At 35.4% G+C, this 15,499-nt stretch overlaps 2 protein-coding genes across 2 annotated transcripts in view; both read right to left on the bottom strand.

The window, feature by feature from the left end:
- Positions 1 to 3,834, bottom strand: part of LOC124440217 (integrin alpha-4-like) — a 98,067-nt gene extending 94,233 nt beyond the window's left edge. The window contains exons 1-2 of the mRNA XM_046990541.1: positions 3,624 to 3,834; positions 253 to 359 (exon numbers count right to left, since the gene is read on the bottom strand). Coding sequence (XP_046846497.1) covers positions 253 to 359; positions 3,624 to 3,727 — 211 coding nt within the window. The 5' untranslated portion in view covers positions 3,728 to 3,834. The remainder of the gene's footprint in view (positions 1 to 252; positions 360 to 3,623) is intronic.
- A 7,883-nt stretch (positions 3,835 to 11,717) lies between these two features.
- On the bottom strand, positions 11,718 to 15,157 carry LOC124440221 (TBC1 domain family member 5-like). The gene is made up of 6 exons (XM_046990547.1): positions 14,916 to 15,157; positions 14,420 to 14,591; positions 14,003 to 14,175; positions 13,027 to 13,129; positions 12,714 to 12,790; positions 11,718 to 12,623 (listed from the first exon to the last, which is right to left on the bottom strand). The coding sequence occupies exons 1-6, from the start codon at positions 14,967 to 14,969 to the stop codon at positions 12,312 to 12,314; spliced, it is 891 nt and encodes a 296-aa protein (XP_046846503.1). The 5' UTR covers positions 14,970 to 15,157; the 3' UTR covers positions 11,718 to 12,311.
- Between the last annotated feature and the right edge of the window lie 342 nt (positions 15,158 to 15,499).

The raw sequence follows: 15,499 nt of genomic DNA, 5'->3' as shown, positions 1-15,499 counted from the left end.
TTGAATGATAAATTTTAGTTGAATGTGGTGATGAATGTTGTGATGAATGTTGTGTTGAATGTGGTGCCCAATGTGGTGCCAATTTCACGGTAGTCAAAATGACCGGTAGGACAAGAAGTTTGCTGGTCAACAAGAATCTGTGACAATTCATTGTCAGTTCATCTGCACTATTTTAGAACTTTGCATATTCTGTTGTACATTCAGTAACTCTCTCATCATCGTTGTCATTATTATTAAATCAATCTTACTAACGTGATTCAAAAGATTGCGCTGTACAAGACGAACCATCAACCAAACACTCAAACAAACGTCCCCCTTTTTCCCCATTTTCTTCAAACTCAGGTGCACCAACAAAAATTCTGAAAAAAAATTCATAACAAATGTGTTTGTCACATGCAATATAATTAGAATAAATATATTGAAACATAAATATTTTAAAGAGACTACCGAACCCACATATTTATTAGGCAGTCACATCTGGTTCTCATATTACAATATACATTTTGCCATGCTATTAAAAATGATAGTTATACTGAGATAGATTAATTCTGTTATATGAGTTCCCTTCTAGACAAAGAAATTTGGAGTGTTAAAATATTTGATATTGTGTTTGCTTATTTCCAAAATATGACAACACATGCTACAGAATCAAAGGCGAAAGTTAAGTTCAAAAAATGAGTTTAAGATGTTTTTATTTATTTAATAAAACGTAGTCCAAAGAACACATAACTGTAACTAAAATTTGAGTTTAGAAGATGCATTTCTATGGATTATGTTTTATTTTATGACATTGTCATCGAGTTAGGGGCTATTTTCATTAAAATACACTAAAACATGAATAATATTTAAATTAAACTGCAGGTTTGCAAAATAAAGTAAATAACAAGTTTTTTCTTTGTTGCATTTAACGTAAACAACAACTATTTTTACATTTTTTATTGCAAGCATGTTTCGGCAAACTTATGCCATCTTCAGTGTGGTATAATGAATGGATATTTGAATGGAGTTAATATATAAAGAAATGTGATACAAGACATGTGTATAGACAAAAGGGGTGGAAGCGGAAATTATTTACAATATGTAATGATTAGAGATGTTGAATTTGTATGTTAAGATTAGACTTGAGTTTTTTGATGTACAGTGCTTCTTTTAGTTTTAAAGAAGTAGTGTGGGCACTGTTTAATATACGAAAGCAGGATTGTGAGTATTTAGATTTGCAGTGAGGTGATGAGAAGAGGTGTTTGAATATGTGAGAAATTTTATCAAAAGTCGTATGCTCTTTAATCTGTGTGGAGAGGTGGCGGCTGGTTATCTTATTGGCACACTATAACTCTAATTACATTATTTTAATGCCGACTTCCCATTTAGATCCATTTGCAGGAAACTGTGAGGGGTTGTGGGTTGTTAGGCTGCAATACTTTTCATGTGATCTTTTGTGCTGGAATAATTTTTCACTGTTATTACATGTACTTGCTTCTGTTGTGATAAAATGTGTTTATAGCAAGGCAAATACATATGTAAATCAAATACATATTCACTTAAAAGATAACAGAGGAGCATTTATATTCATAAAAGATAAACCTTGGAAAACTAATTTTTGACTGGTTTTTATGCTTCTATAAACATTTATCAACTATAAGTGTTGTACTTCGTCAAATCTTCCTTTTTAGTTATATCAGCCTTTTACTATCCCATGAGATATGAAACAAGAAAAGATACGATTTATATTCCAGAGAGGGGGGAGTTAGAATATTTAGTTGCAAAAATTGTGATGCACTTTTTCCACCTTAATTTGTAACCAGTGTCACATGACATTATGATAGAGATACAGTGTACAACATATTACAGAAAATCATTGTGAATGTGATTGTTTAGCTGAAGTCTAAAAGTGGTTTCAAATAAATCCAAAAAATTTACTTCGGAGCCAGAAGTACATGGCTGACTGGCTGAATGCAAAAAGACAAGAAATGAAATGATCTAAATGGCTAAAAAAATACAATACCCAAAAGCCTTAACAATATATCTGTCTTTGAAATAATAGTAAACCACCCAGGGCTCTTCCTAGCATTAAATAAAGTTTAATGTTTTAAATGATCTGTTGTCAAATCATTCATTATTACACTTATGGTGATCAAGGAAATAAAGTTATAAAGTTTATACCAAGTTTGAAATACACGCAAAGCCATGGGCGTCATTTGTCATTGATCCAGTTTTGCTAAGATTATTCAAAATATTTACAATTGTGCAGGCAACAAATTACAGAGGGAGCTGAACTTGTCAAATGTAGATGGACGTTTTGTTAGAGTACAGGAACTTGGTCACATCCTCAAATATGACGATCAAAGCAATTAAGATATCAATGAAAGACGTTTTCTGTATAAGGAGAATTGAAAGTAGCAATTTTTTATAAATTATAGTATGGGAATGGGTATCACAGGATGGACATTACTTCGTTTAGTTCTTATAAAACAAACAAACAAACAAACAACATTTGTATACCGGCCAGTATTAATCCCCGCCAGGGGGGTTGACCGGTCCATGAACTTTTCTACGCCAAACGTCTCTATCTCTCGCCATATCTCTCGTTATACCCATCGCCTTCATATCACTGTGAACAGCATCCATCCATCTCCTTCTCGGTCTACCTTGTTTGCGGACTCCATCAACATTCATATGCAACGTTCTACGAATTTCAGCACTTTCTTCCCTCCTTTCCACATGCCCAAACCACCTCAAACGCTGGCGCCTTACCCAATTCTCGATACACTCAACACCAACTCTTTCTCTAATCTCTTCACTTCGAATCCTATCCATCAACGTTACACCACACATCATCCTAAGCATTCTCCTTTCCGTCGACGCCAATCTTCTCAGGTCATCTGCTTTCGGCGCCCAACACTCTGCTCCATATCCCAAAACACTTCTAACACATGCCTTGTACAATTCTCCCTTCTGCTTCAACGAAGTCGACTTTCCGCACAACATTCCCGACAACTCTCTAAAACTCCACCACGCTGCTTGAACTCTGTTCCTCGCCGCTCGCTCGCACCCTCCACCATCATTTAACACATTGCCCAGATATTTAAACTCCGATACACCTTCCAAACTCACGTCACCCAGTTCAAACCGTTCAATCGCGACTCGCCCACCACTTCGACACGAAAGACTCACCCACCACTTCGACTTCGTTTAGTTCTTATGATATACTGAAATCGCACATCAAAAGAGCTTGCAATATGATTACAACAACCGGTTCTGATGAATGAATCAAGATTGTATTTTACTAAAGAGTATCTATACGGTTGGCTGGCGCCTTGCATATTTCATGTAGCAAAGTGAAATGCAAAATGAATGCAATTTCTTTGACTCGCCCACCACTTCGACTTCGTTTAGTTCTTATGATATACTGAAATCGCACATCAAAAGAGCCTGCAATATGATTACAACAACCGGTTCTGATGAATGAATCAAGATTGTATTTTACTAAAGAGTATCTATAAGGTTGGCTGGCGCCTTGCATATTTCATATAGCAAATAATACATAGAGATTTTAACACAATACAATTTACAAAGGTTGTACAGGGTCCAAATTAACCAAAATTATGTGATGACAACATACTTACGTTGGTTGGCCTGAAAAATCCCGTCCAGGAGAAACCTTTCCACTGTGTAAAGTCAAACTGTAGCCAAACTCTAGAATCTTCCCTTCCCGAAAACACCTTTGCATTTGTAGTTTTTATGTCAATTTGCTCAATTTTATAGCATAAACAAAGTGTAAAAAAACCAAATTTATATAATACGTTTAAAACAGACATTTTAATCGATTGACAACTTATAACACGCATATGTTGATTAGAATTTGAAATAAAGTCACTGCAACATGATTCACCTCGCTTGTTTGCTTTTAAGATAATGAGTGTTCGAGTGAATTCGACACTAACCAGACTTCATTCTCTTCAAAACTACCTTCGTAAACTAAACAAACGTGGTGAAATTACTGACGAACAATTTCACTATCTTAAACCTGTTACAGCACAATTTGGTAGAGAACATGGTTTACCAAAAACACACAAGAAATATACGACGTATTCTGTATGAAGAAAATGTGCTAAAAAATGATTTCTAAATGCCGAAATTCACGACTACATAAAAATCACAGAAAACTACTTATTTTTACTGACTGAATATGATTTGAATTGTTTGCATCTCTTGAAATTGCAATCTTTGATGTTTCAGTACTTCAAAGTTTCTTAATATTCGTTTAAAGCTTTACCTGTCGCCATCTGGTTTTATTTGTGAAACTGCTGAAAATATAGCAAAAATTGCGGGTGCACAATGATCAAAACAACAAAATGGCCAGCTTGCGGGGATGTGTAATCCATTTTAAAAGTGAACATGGGCTATTGACTGATTTTACCGAGGTGAGCAGAGAGACATCGCTGAAAAGAACAAAAATTTGATGAAAAAAATTCAGTCTATGGCTGAGTACCGTGGAGACTTAAAGTACCATAGGAATTGCTATGCAAAGTTCACCAATGTCGGCCTGATTAGACGGGCTGAAAAAAGAATGAGCAAAATGTTTGAAGCTTCAGCAGCCACTGTCAATGAAACTATATACAAGAAGATAAGTCGACAGATGTAAGTGAGCCTCCCACGAAACTGCTACGATCATCCTAGTTTTATCATTACAGTTCTAAACCTCCGATCAGAACTAAAGCAGTTTTGCCATCAATATGCATAATATGCAAGCAAGAAAATCCTTCGTCACTCAATCGGTAAATAATGTAACAAATAAACCAATATTTATAGGTATTCCAATACCTGTTTTGTAACAGCGTAATGTTCTGTATTTAATCTACCTACAATATGATTTTACTTTTGTTGTCTTACTGATGGTGAGGAATGTTCAATTACGTTCGCTAGACAGGTTTCCGCAGCTTGTATTCTTTACTCCGAAAGTCCGCAATATGAAGGAAATAGTGTATGCTGAAGGCCTGTGTAAAGGTGATATGGCAGGAAGGTTTCTTAGCAATAATGACAAGACTGACGCTACCGAAGATGAATCAGAGATAAGTGAGGAAGATGTCACATCGCAGCCAGTTCATTCCAAATCAGTGTCACTGCAAACATCCATAAAACCTTGTAATTTTTTCTTTGCATAGTTGAAAAAAACAAGGTTTCATCACCATAAAATGAAAAGTAAAAAGCCTCATGCGCTACAAATAATCTACAATTGGTATAATTTCTTTTTTCGGCATAGGCTGCGATTCTACGAGTGCCTTTACAGGAAAAGGGAAAAGGAAACCGTGATAACCACGATTTATCGAAACATTTAAAGTACTTGGTTTGACATCTGATCTTCCTGAGCAAGTAGTGCTTTCTTTAAATAAATTTGTATGTATTCTTTAGGGTGATAAGAGTTCAAGGCAAGTGTTGTGACGAATGCCTTCCCCCGAATGCAGATAGCCTGCTTTTGCACATTAAGAGAGCCAACTACCAAACAGCCATCAGGAAGAATAGTTTGCAATCGCATATTAATGTTCAACCTCCTGTGAGGCATGGACGGCACATGAAAAATGGTCAGTTAGAGATTCTAATCTTTGGATGACTGGACCTTCTGCTCCAGATACACTTATTGAGTGCGTAGCATGCTAGTGTAAAGCTGGTTGCAAGAATCTTAGATGCTCGTGCGTGAAGTCTGATTTGCAATGTACTGACATTTGCGGTTGTTCTGACTGCAGTAACGACGCCTCTGAAAATGACGGCCCAATAAAAGAGCCGGATGAGTGTGATGATAGCGATTACGATAATGCCGACGATACACATGACAACTTCATAAACGATTTCAATGAAATGTTCTATTGTGTACAGCAGGAGCTAGATGATGACCAAGGGTTTCTGACTACGCAATCTCATGTGCCAATTTATTTTCGTTATATTATATACACCAAAGATGAAAGACTCCTTCGCAATTCAATTTCAAGAATTGTTTTTCCATTTTTTCGTCTTTTTGTCCATCAAGCAGCTATGGAAGATTAAAAGCTAAGCATATCATTACAAATTAACTTAGAAAGATTGATCCTTAATCATAATGTAGCACCCATTTTTAAATATTAGCCAGCAAATTTAGCGAAGTTCACACAAAACAATATGGCGGATATAGAAAATAAATGTCGAATTTATGATGGCTCTAGCTCTCTTGGTTGCAAGTTTTCGGGGTGTAAACAGGCAGATTCATATTAAGTGAGTACATATCAGTACATCTATGTTGTTTTTACTTAGTCATGAATTTCTGCATCTCAACCTGAACAAAAATCCACCATAGAATACGGCCTAATATGATACTTTACCAAAATTCAGACCAATAATTGACACTACCAACATTCCTCACTACAACGTTGGCAAATTTTTATCTTCCCTACTATATCCTCTCACTCTAAATTCCTTTTCCCTTTCTGACTCTTTTGACGCCGTAACTAATATTAATAACATTCCTAAACATCTGTTCACTGAAGGCTATCGACTTGTTTCATTCGACGTTGAATCCCTTTTTACCAACGTTCCATTGTCTCGCACAGTCAAAATCATTTTAGACCGCATTTACGATGAACACATAATTTCAACAACTTTAAAAAAGTCTACATTAAACAATCTCATATTAGATTGCTGCAACAAAACTGCCTTTTCTTTTAATAACACCATTTACACCCAAAAAGACGGCGTTTCTATGGGTTCCTCATTAGGACCTGTCCTTGCTAATATAATTTTAACCGAATTTGAAAAATTAATAGTTTCCGATCTCATTAATGATGGCACAATAAAATTCTACAACCGTTACGTTGATGACACGCTTGTTTTGATCAAACCCTCCAATATTTCCGCTGTCTTATCGAAATTTAAGAGTTTTGATGCCAATCTCACATTCACAGTTGATACATTTCACGATGGCATAATTCACTTTCTAGAGTGAATTTGAGTTATGTATACTGTGACCAGGGATATACCGGGCGGAAAGCGAAGTTTAAATATAAATATCAAAGCCCAGCAAAGTGCTTTTAAAAGAGCCATTTAATGCATAAAAGTGTAACGTTTCGTCTTGACTCTCAAGACATCATCAGACAATATTGAATTACAAGTATAGAGGGATATATATATAATAGCTATTTACATAATATTAAATGTAGTAGTTTCGTATGTGTGTCTTATCAAGCCAGCTTGCGAAGTCATCATCTGCTTTATGCACTGTTGCGTAGCCGCCTTCAATGCGTGTGAACGGACATTGCAGGATGATATGGTCCATATTCTGGTTGGTGGCGTTACATGATGGGCAAGTTGGTGAGTCTTTGTAGCCCCATCGGTATAGGTTGTTTGCTGTTCTGCCCTGTTTCGATCTTATTCGGTTACAAGTCCTCAATTGTTTACGAGTTAGCTTCCTGAAACCAGGGAGAGGGACATTTGTGGGATCTTTAATTAAATCAGTACCCCTTGGTTTATTTTCGGACCATTGTTCCTTCCATGTATTGTTGAGGTCAAACGATTCAATCTTGGAGTTATGAAAAGGTTTTCGTGATTTAAGTCTCGAAGTAGTTGGGGCAGACTGGATAATAGTTTTTAGTGGAGTGTCAATTTGTGTATTTTCAATGCGACGATGTTGTTTCTGTGTTGCTTCCTGTCTGCGTATGTTAGGTGGAGCTATAGCACTCATTACAGGTAGCCAAGGGGTTGGGGTTGATTTTAATGTTCCGGAAATTGTTCGCATCGTGTCATTTAGCAATACATCTAACTTATTGACGTGTTTAGAGCGAGACCAAACTGGAGCACAATATTCTGCAACACTGTATGATAGGGCAAGAGATGATGTCCTAAGTACCGTTGGAGTGGCGCCCCACGATGTTCCTGCCAGTTTTTTAATTATGCCATTTCGTTTTCGCAGTTTTGTGGCAGTGTTTTCAATGTGCTGTTTGTATGTTAGTGAGCGATCTAAAGTCACACCCAGGTATTTTGGAGATGAGTCATATGGTAATTTGGAGTTGCCTACACGTATTGCAAGTTGTAGATTTGCCTTGTGATTGTCCAAGTGGAAGAGGGTGCTTACAGTTTTTGTTGTGTTCATCTTTAGGTACCACTTGTTGAAAAAAATTTTTAGTTTTGTTGTGTCATGGCTGAGGGTTTCTTTAATTTGTTTAATATCTCTAGATTGGTGTGATAAAACGAAGTCATCAGCGTAGCCAAGTTTGAGAGAGGTGGTCTGTGGTAAGTCACTGATATAGATGTTGAACATCTATAGCTAGAACTGAACCTTGGGGAACATCGTTTTTTATAGTTCTCTTTTTGCTTATTTTGTCACCCAAACATACATGATAAATTTTTGATCCAGACATTTTGTTGAAAAGCTTTAGTGTTTTCTTACAAGGGATACATTTGGCTAACTTTTACATTAAACCGTTGTGCCATACCGTGTCGTAAGCCGCAGATAGATCAATAAATACAGCTCCAGTTTTCTGTTTTCTTTCACATCCCATTTCAATGTATGTCGTTAAGGCAAGAACTTGTTCAGTGGTATCTCTACCTGGTCGAAAGCCTGCTTGTTCTATTGGAATATAGGGGTAGAGTTGGGGTGCTATTCTGGTCAGCAGTATTCTCTCTAGAAGTTTAAAAAAACAACACAACAGAAAAATAGGGCGATAACTTGAAGGGTCGTTTGAGGGTTTTCCAGGTTTGAGGATGGCAAGTATTTTAGCTTCTCTCCAAGTCTGTGGGTATCCTGATTTGTCAATAACATCCGAGAGAGATAATGCAAGCCAGTTGATCGCATTGGGGTCTAAATGTTTGATCATGTCAGGATAGATACCGTCTATTCCGGCTGCCTTGCCAGCTTTCATTTGTTTAATTGCAGTGTCAACTTCTTGCTTACTAACTGGCATTGATGAAAAGCTGTTATCCGGGCTTGATTTGTATAAGCGTTGGTATTCACGTCTGATTTCTTTTTCGAATTTATGGATTGGTTTATGGGTGCTACGTTGTTTTATTTGTTTTGCGATGTCTTCAACGTTAATCGGTGCCTCTTGTGTTGTTTGCGGGCGTTTATGTGAGTCAAGTGTTTTCAAGAGGTTTGTAATATTAAAGTAAATGGTGGGATGAAAACGTGTTAGTAAATATTGGATAAGATGGTATGACGTGTGATAAGTAGAAACACGAAAGAAACAAAAAAACAAACAAAACACAAACAATCACAAAGTATACAGACATGAGGACGGACGAAATTAGATTAAATCAACTGAAGGACAATGGAGTTTCCTTGGACGTTAAGAGATGGTTTCATTTTATTGATTAAGAGGCTTTCGTGAATAAGAAGATCTTGTGAGTTTGAGCATAAGCAAAGTATTTTAAAATCCTCGAAGGTGGCGGTGTGTCCTGTGGATTTAAGGTATGATAGTATGGAGGAATGACAGGGATGTTTAGAAGGTTTACCAGTCAAAGGGGTTATGCGCAAATGCTCTGAAATTCGAGTGTGTAGGTGGCGGGTGGTTTCACCCACGTACGATGCGGAGCATCATCGACACTTAAAAGAATAGACAACATTCGATTTCAGAGTTTTGGGCACTTTGTCCTTGAAAGGAAACAGGCTGGAGAGGCGCTTGGTGGATCGAAAGAAGAATCGTATTTCACAGTGTGGGAAAGCGGCACGACAAAGGCGATTGATTTGTGTGCGGATTTGGGATGAGTGTAGACCAGTAAATGGAAGGCCAAAATACAGTATTTTCTTGGGTACGGTATGAATGTATACTGATATTGGGCATGGACTTGCAGGTGTGGCGGATATCGAACGTCATCGGAAGTACTCGCTAGACTTACGGACGATGCAAAACTGTCTAATCAGCAATATCCCGCCCATATAATTGTGACTTGGTGGTTTTTTTACATTTATGTTAAAATCTTGGAAGTTTCATGTTAGAAATAAACCTTCGTGCTTTTCTGAAAATTTTTGGTTAAGAAAATTTCATGAGATTATAATTGCTAAAGAATACATTTAAATTTACTGAACAACTCGCAAATTTCGATCTATGATTAGCTCTGGTAGGGGGCGAAACTTGAACATTTTTTTAGAAAGCGGTGGATATGGGAGGAATTAAATGCTCTGCAAAAAATAAGAATACGAAACATCCTTCAGAATTGCGACAGACCCAAAGGCAGGTGCAGGCCAAACAGTTGTTCAGGCAAAGCTTTTCACCAAAACTGAATTCACAATCAATTTTTCCAAAAACTATTATTGTGTCGAATAAAATTCACTTAATATGGATAACTGTTTTAATCTATCCAAATACATCGTTTTTCAATTTTCCCTGCAAATTAAATCTTTGTCATGTATCATTTTAACAGTGTGAGGTGAGGGTCAGTCATCCCTTCAAAACCATATTAAAATTTTTGATGATTTGACATTAAGAAAAGTCATATTTCCAGTTTACCTATACGTAATACAGGACAATGTCAAACTCAAACCAAAAGTAAGTAACCTGTAGAAGGTAACGCTAATGACATGCCAGGTACATCGATTAAAGAACACTGGATGGAAGCCAATTACTAACATTAATATTTATTTTTGTCGTATTTATGCGTAGAGCCATATATTGAGCCTTCCTAACATTTTTTTGTGAAATTATGAGATGTCAAGTCAAGACTCAAGATTTGATCAATGATTAAACAAACATTAGACTTTTTATGACACAGTTTTCAGCATTTCATCATAATGTCAAAGACAAAGTGCATCTGTTGTTTTGTTGAAAGTTGAAACTCATATTTAAATTTCGAATATTGTCCATGGAGTTTTTAAATCATAAGTGTATAATATCGATATATTTTGCAGTTAACTAAAATGGAACTTCTATGTAAAATTGTCTGGAATCCTAATTGTTTTGAGAAATGGTTCACACAATCAGATCATATTTCAATATAAAAGTAAAATCTGGTGAAAGTTAGGAGGATTTTATTGAATAAGCTTTTCTATATTCCAGATTTAAAACACAGAAATCGTTCTTCTGAGAGTCAAAATTATTTGGTTAAAATTTCGACTAGTAAACAGATACAAAAAATAAAAAATTCTTTTTATCTCATAAATCAAGCAAAAATGCAGTGTTGAATTACTAAATGATAAACAGATGGCGCCCCATAGTTGGTCACGTTGTATCAATACTACGAAGTTCGTTGAAATATGCCCAGTAACTTCAGAAACAACCATCTTTCTCAGCAACCTCAATATAGATACTTTACATAAAACTTGCCTTTACAAGTTACAACAGCAAATGGCCAGCGCAAGAACAGAATTTCAGGAATTTATTGTTGATACAATTTTGATAGGGTCAACTGTTACAAAAGGCTATAATTTGATCATGCATGTTTTCAAGCAATTTAAAGTTTCAAACTTTTAACTGCTCAAAAGGGAGGAGCAGCAGACATTTCTCCAAAACATTTTTTATGTACTGGAATAAATGATATCTACCTACTCCCCCCACCCCCCTTCCTTATTCTTCAGGCTGAGACGACGGTAGGTATTTTTATGTAGACGACCGACGAGAAAGGAGTTTTAGGAGAAGTAAAAACAAAGAAAACCCATCTTCATTAAAGAAAGAAATAGTAAATCAAAAACATAAGTTATATCGAAAAAAGTTTTTTTCGTATTATGATAAGTACAATACAAGAAAATAAAAAGAACGAAACGATTCTATTTTTGAATATTATTAATTCCCATTGAGTGGCCGATAGTCTATACAAAAATAATGTTTTTAATATCCAACATGACTAGTTCTCGAATCAATAGTATTCAAATCAACTGTATTCAAATTGGCATAGAGATGTAGTACTTCCAGGTTACTTTTAAGATTTAAGAGTGCTACTTTATATCCTTGGTAATATAACTCTCCATCGCCAGAATCCCTTTCCCTCCAAAAACCAAGGAAAATCATTAGAAAAAAGCAACATAAATTGCAGTACAAGAAGACATACGCATAGGTGAAAAAGCTAATGGCGATGAAAGATTGCAATGGGAGAATGCCTGTGTGACTGATTGTTGTTTAGCGGGAACAAGAGTAAAAAGGCAAGATCGCTTGCCACAAGATATATTTGTTTGTTGGAGAACAAGCTTTTGTTGTGCAGAAAATCAGAAAGCATGCAAAATATACTAAGTTTGGAAAGCGAAGAGAGTAAATTACAGATGTTTTTTACAGGACTACATCACGCAAGCCTTATGTTGAGCCATAATCGCCAAAAGTATTGGTAACAATTGGCATCGATGAATCTCTGTGAAAGTGATTTGGTTAATCAATAAGGTCAGAAGAAATATCATCGACGTTCTCAGGTTTAAAGTTATCAGACGTCCTTTCATTTGCACCACAGTCATCGTTTTGCCCTTCACTAGATTCAATTAGGATAAATTCTTCCTTCTGCTTTTGAAAATGCCCGTAGTCCGCAAGTAGAGGAACTGGTAACGAGTTCGGTAGCTTATTATCACTTGAGGTTTTTGTGTTGGGTGTAAGAGATGTAATAGCCGTGTCGATGTGACTGAATTCGGAATCCTGTTCGATTGTTGAGCCATGAAATGTTAACGTTCCTTTCAAGATGTCACGAACCTGGAAGCATATAGTGAAGATGCAGGTTGTCAATATATTGTATCAGCATATCGATATATAAAAGACAACTTTCTCAGCTCATCGTTTTACCTGTTTTAGACCAGCCAAGGACAAGTATACAACATCCATACATTTCTCATCTTGAGTTATTTGTTCTTGTAGATGATCTAAATAATAAGCACATTAGCAAAGACACTATATTTTAGAGGTAAATATGTATCAAGAAACACTCAAACTACCAAGTTACGGATTTTCCAGTTTACAAGTTATCTCGTACAGCCATAACCTCATTTAATGCCATTTTGTAAATAATCGTACAGGCATTATAGGAGTGAAAGCCAAAAAGTACATCAAGCACCAATCAATATTTTATATAAAAAAGTGATAAATGAAAGCATCGTACTTATGTAGGTGTCCATTTTAGAACCACAATAGATCGATATTGACTGAAGTTTATCTACTTCCGCTTTGAAATGAGAGACTTGATCTTGAAGACGTTCATGGTCCTAAAAAATATCAAACACACGCTTGTTTAAATGTTCCTGTTAAATTCATAGACATGGTGATTCAAATAAAATTCTTAAGTAACGACAACTGTTCAACGAAGAGTAAAGGTGTTTTATCAAGTTACTAAGTTTTATACGTACCAAATACTTTTCAAAAAGGCCGCAAAGATATTTTCAAAAAAATTTTTCTCAATCCATTAAAACTATTTAAGTTTTCACGCAGCTGTAGACGAGATTGATTTATTTTATGTAAGTATAATTTTTCAGCCTTTACAAAATTTGAAAAATAATAGAATAAACTTGATTTTATATAGCCACAAATTCCAGAAATAACAAATTTCTCTAAGAAAATAAATTACATGGCGTTTATTCGATTTATCTAATGTTTTTGTTTGATTTAGTCTAGTTTTTGTCATGACTTAGCTTGTCGTTTTTTGCTGAGTTCTATTCAAATAAAAATATTGGCATTTCAACGATTGGTTTTTGCATATGAAAGTAAATTAAAGTGCTTTGGAGCACATGTAAATAAGTTTTCATTCTGCAACAAATATGAAATATTCTGTAAAGTAGGACAAATTAGCACATCAGAAGAAAACAATTGCACAGTTTCTACACATCAGAAGAAAACAATTGCACAGTTTCTACACATCAGAAGAAAACAAATACACAGTTTCTACACATCAGAAGAAAACAATTTCACAGTTTCTACACATCAGAAGAAAACAATTGCACAATTTCTACACATCAGAAGAAAACAATTGCACAGTTTCTACACATCAGAAGAAAACAAATACACAGTTTCTACACATCAGAAGAAAACAATTGCACAGTTTCTACACATCAGAAGAAAACAATTTCACAGTTTCTACATACTTGCTGTAAAGCAGTGATATCAGTTCGACTTGGATGACGAACTTTCGATGATAGTTTTGATAAAAACGCCGTACTGGCAGATGTTCTGTTGGATCTTGGTGACATCATAAATAAATCTTCATCATCAGGATCACTGGGGAACATGTGGGATGACGGGGATGACTTGTTGTTCTCTAAATTGTTCGAAATATAACAACATTGCACAAAATTCTTCGTCAACAGTGATTAAAATAAACAAAATCATGTGAACATTCACCATAAAGAAAAATATTTCCAGACTCCAAGAAATTTTTGCCAGATAGTATAAATATTGAACAAACAACATTACACGAAAATAATTTCGTTTAAAGTTTTTTCTATTTCAGCATTATACTTTTTGATAAAAAAAACTGATGATGATGAAATCAAGATATTTACCCTTCATTTCAACTGGTTTCTTTTTTTCATTATCAGAGGATTTATTTTCCAATCTGTTTTGAGCATTGTATGTATCATTGATTTCCGGTCCTCTCTTTGATGGAATTTGTCTGGTGCCTCGCAAGACAGCCTGTAATCCATTCGTTATTCTTGCATGAAAAGCATCTTGGTTCTGCAATAATTCATTTTGATTGAATGAAGAAGTCGGGCATGCGTATTTGAACTATTTTGTAGATTAACTTTGGCCAATGAAAGTAAGCACAAGAAAATTACAGACTTGACTGTAGTTAAACTATAAAAAGTAGCATGAAGAAAGTAGGAACCAGTAATAGTTCTTGGAGAAATAGGAAAAAACTATTATTTGTGAATATCAAAATATATTGTCTCATATTACACAATGCACCATTAAGTCTAAAGATAGAAATTTAACAGAAATACAAATTGTTCACAATTCCAACAATTCCCACTTAAATTATTCAAAATAGGCAATACATACGGGAAACTCAGGAGCGACAGATGACTTTAGTTGTTCTTTTGCCAGATAATCCATTTTTCTTTTAGGATCAAGCTAGTAAAATATTCAAAATACATTAAAACAAATTCACTTGAGCCGCCAACATCTCAGAGACAAAGTTAAAGTGGAACTATGATCTTCGTGTTTTCTTTCATTTAAGAAAATTTGACTGCGTGGTGTGACTGTAAAAAGAAAAAAATCAATTCGAGGGACTATTTATCTTTTTATGGAAGTTTAAAAATGTCATTTTTTATTGCCGTTTTGTTCCACGGCGTGTTTGAGAGCGTGACATAGATAGGGTAAGCTGTTCACATCTTCAAGCATGTGTTTGAATAACAAATAGTTGGTGAAAGTGTTTTCCCGTTGAATTTTAAAGGTAATTATGCGAAAAAGGTTCGTGGCAGTTGGATCTAGCAATTTTCCAGACAAAAAAAAAGGGGTATTTCAGTTCATCTTATACCATTTTTTGGGGATGAGCGTGTGGAAATTTCACCGGCCAAATCTCCCACGAAAGACGTTGATTTTATTAAAAAGCTGTCAAATAAACAAATAAATATCTCAAAACC

The sequence above is a fragment of the Xenia sp. Carnegie-2017 genome, unplaced genomic scaffold (assembly GCF_021976095.1).
Source record: "Xenia sp. Carnegie-2017 unplaced genomic scaffold, XeniaSp_v1 HiC_scaffold_2, whole genome shotgun sequence".
Lineage (NCBI taxonomy): Eukaryota > Metazoa > Cnidaria > Anthozoa > Malacalcyonacea > Xeniidae > Xenia > Xenia sp. Carnegie-2017.
This window is presented reverse-complemented; position numbering and strand designations above follow the sequence as displayed.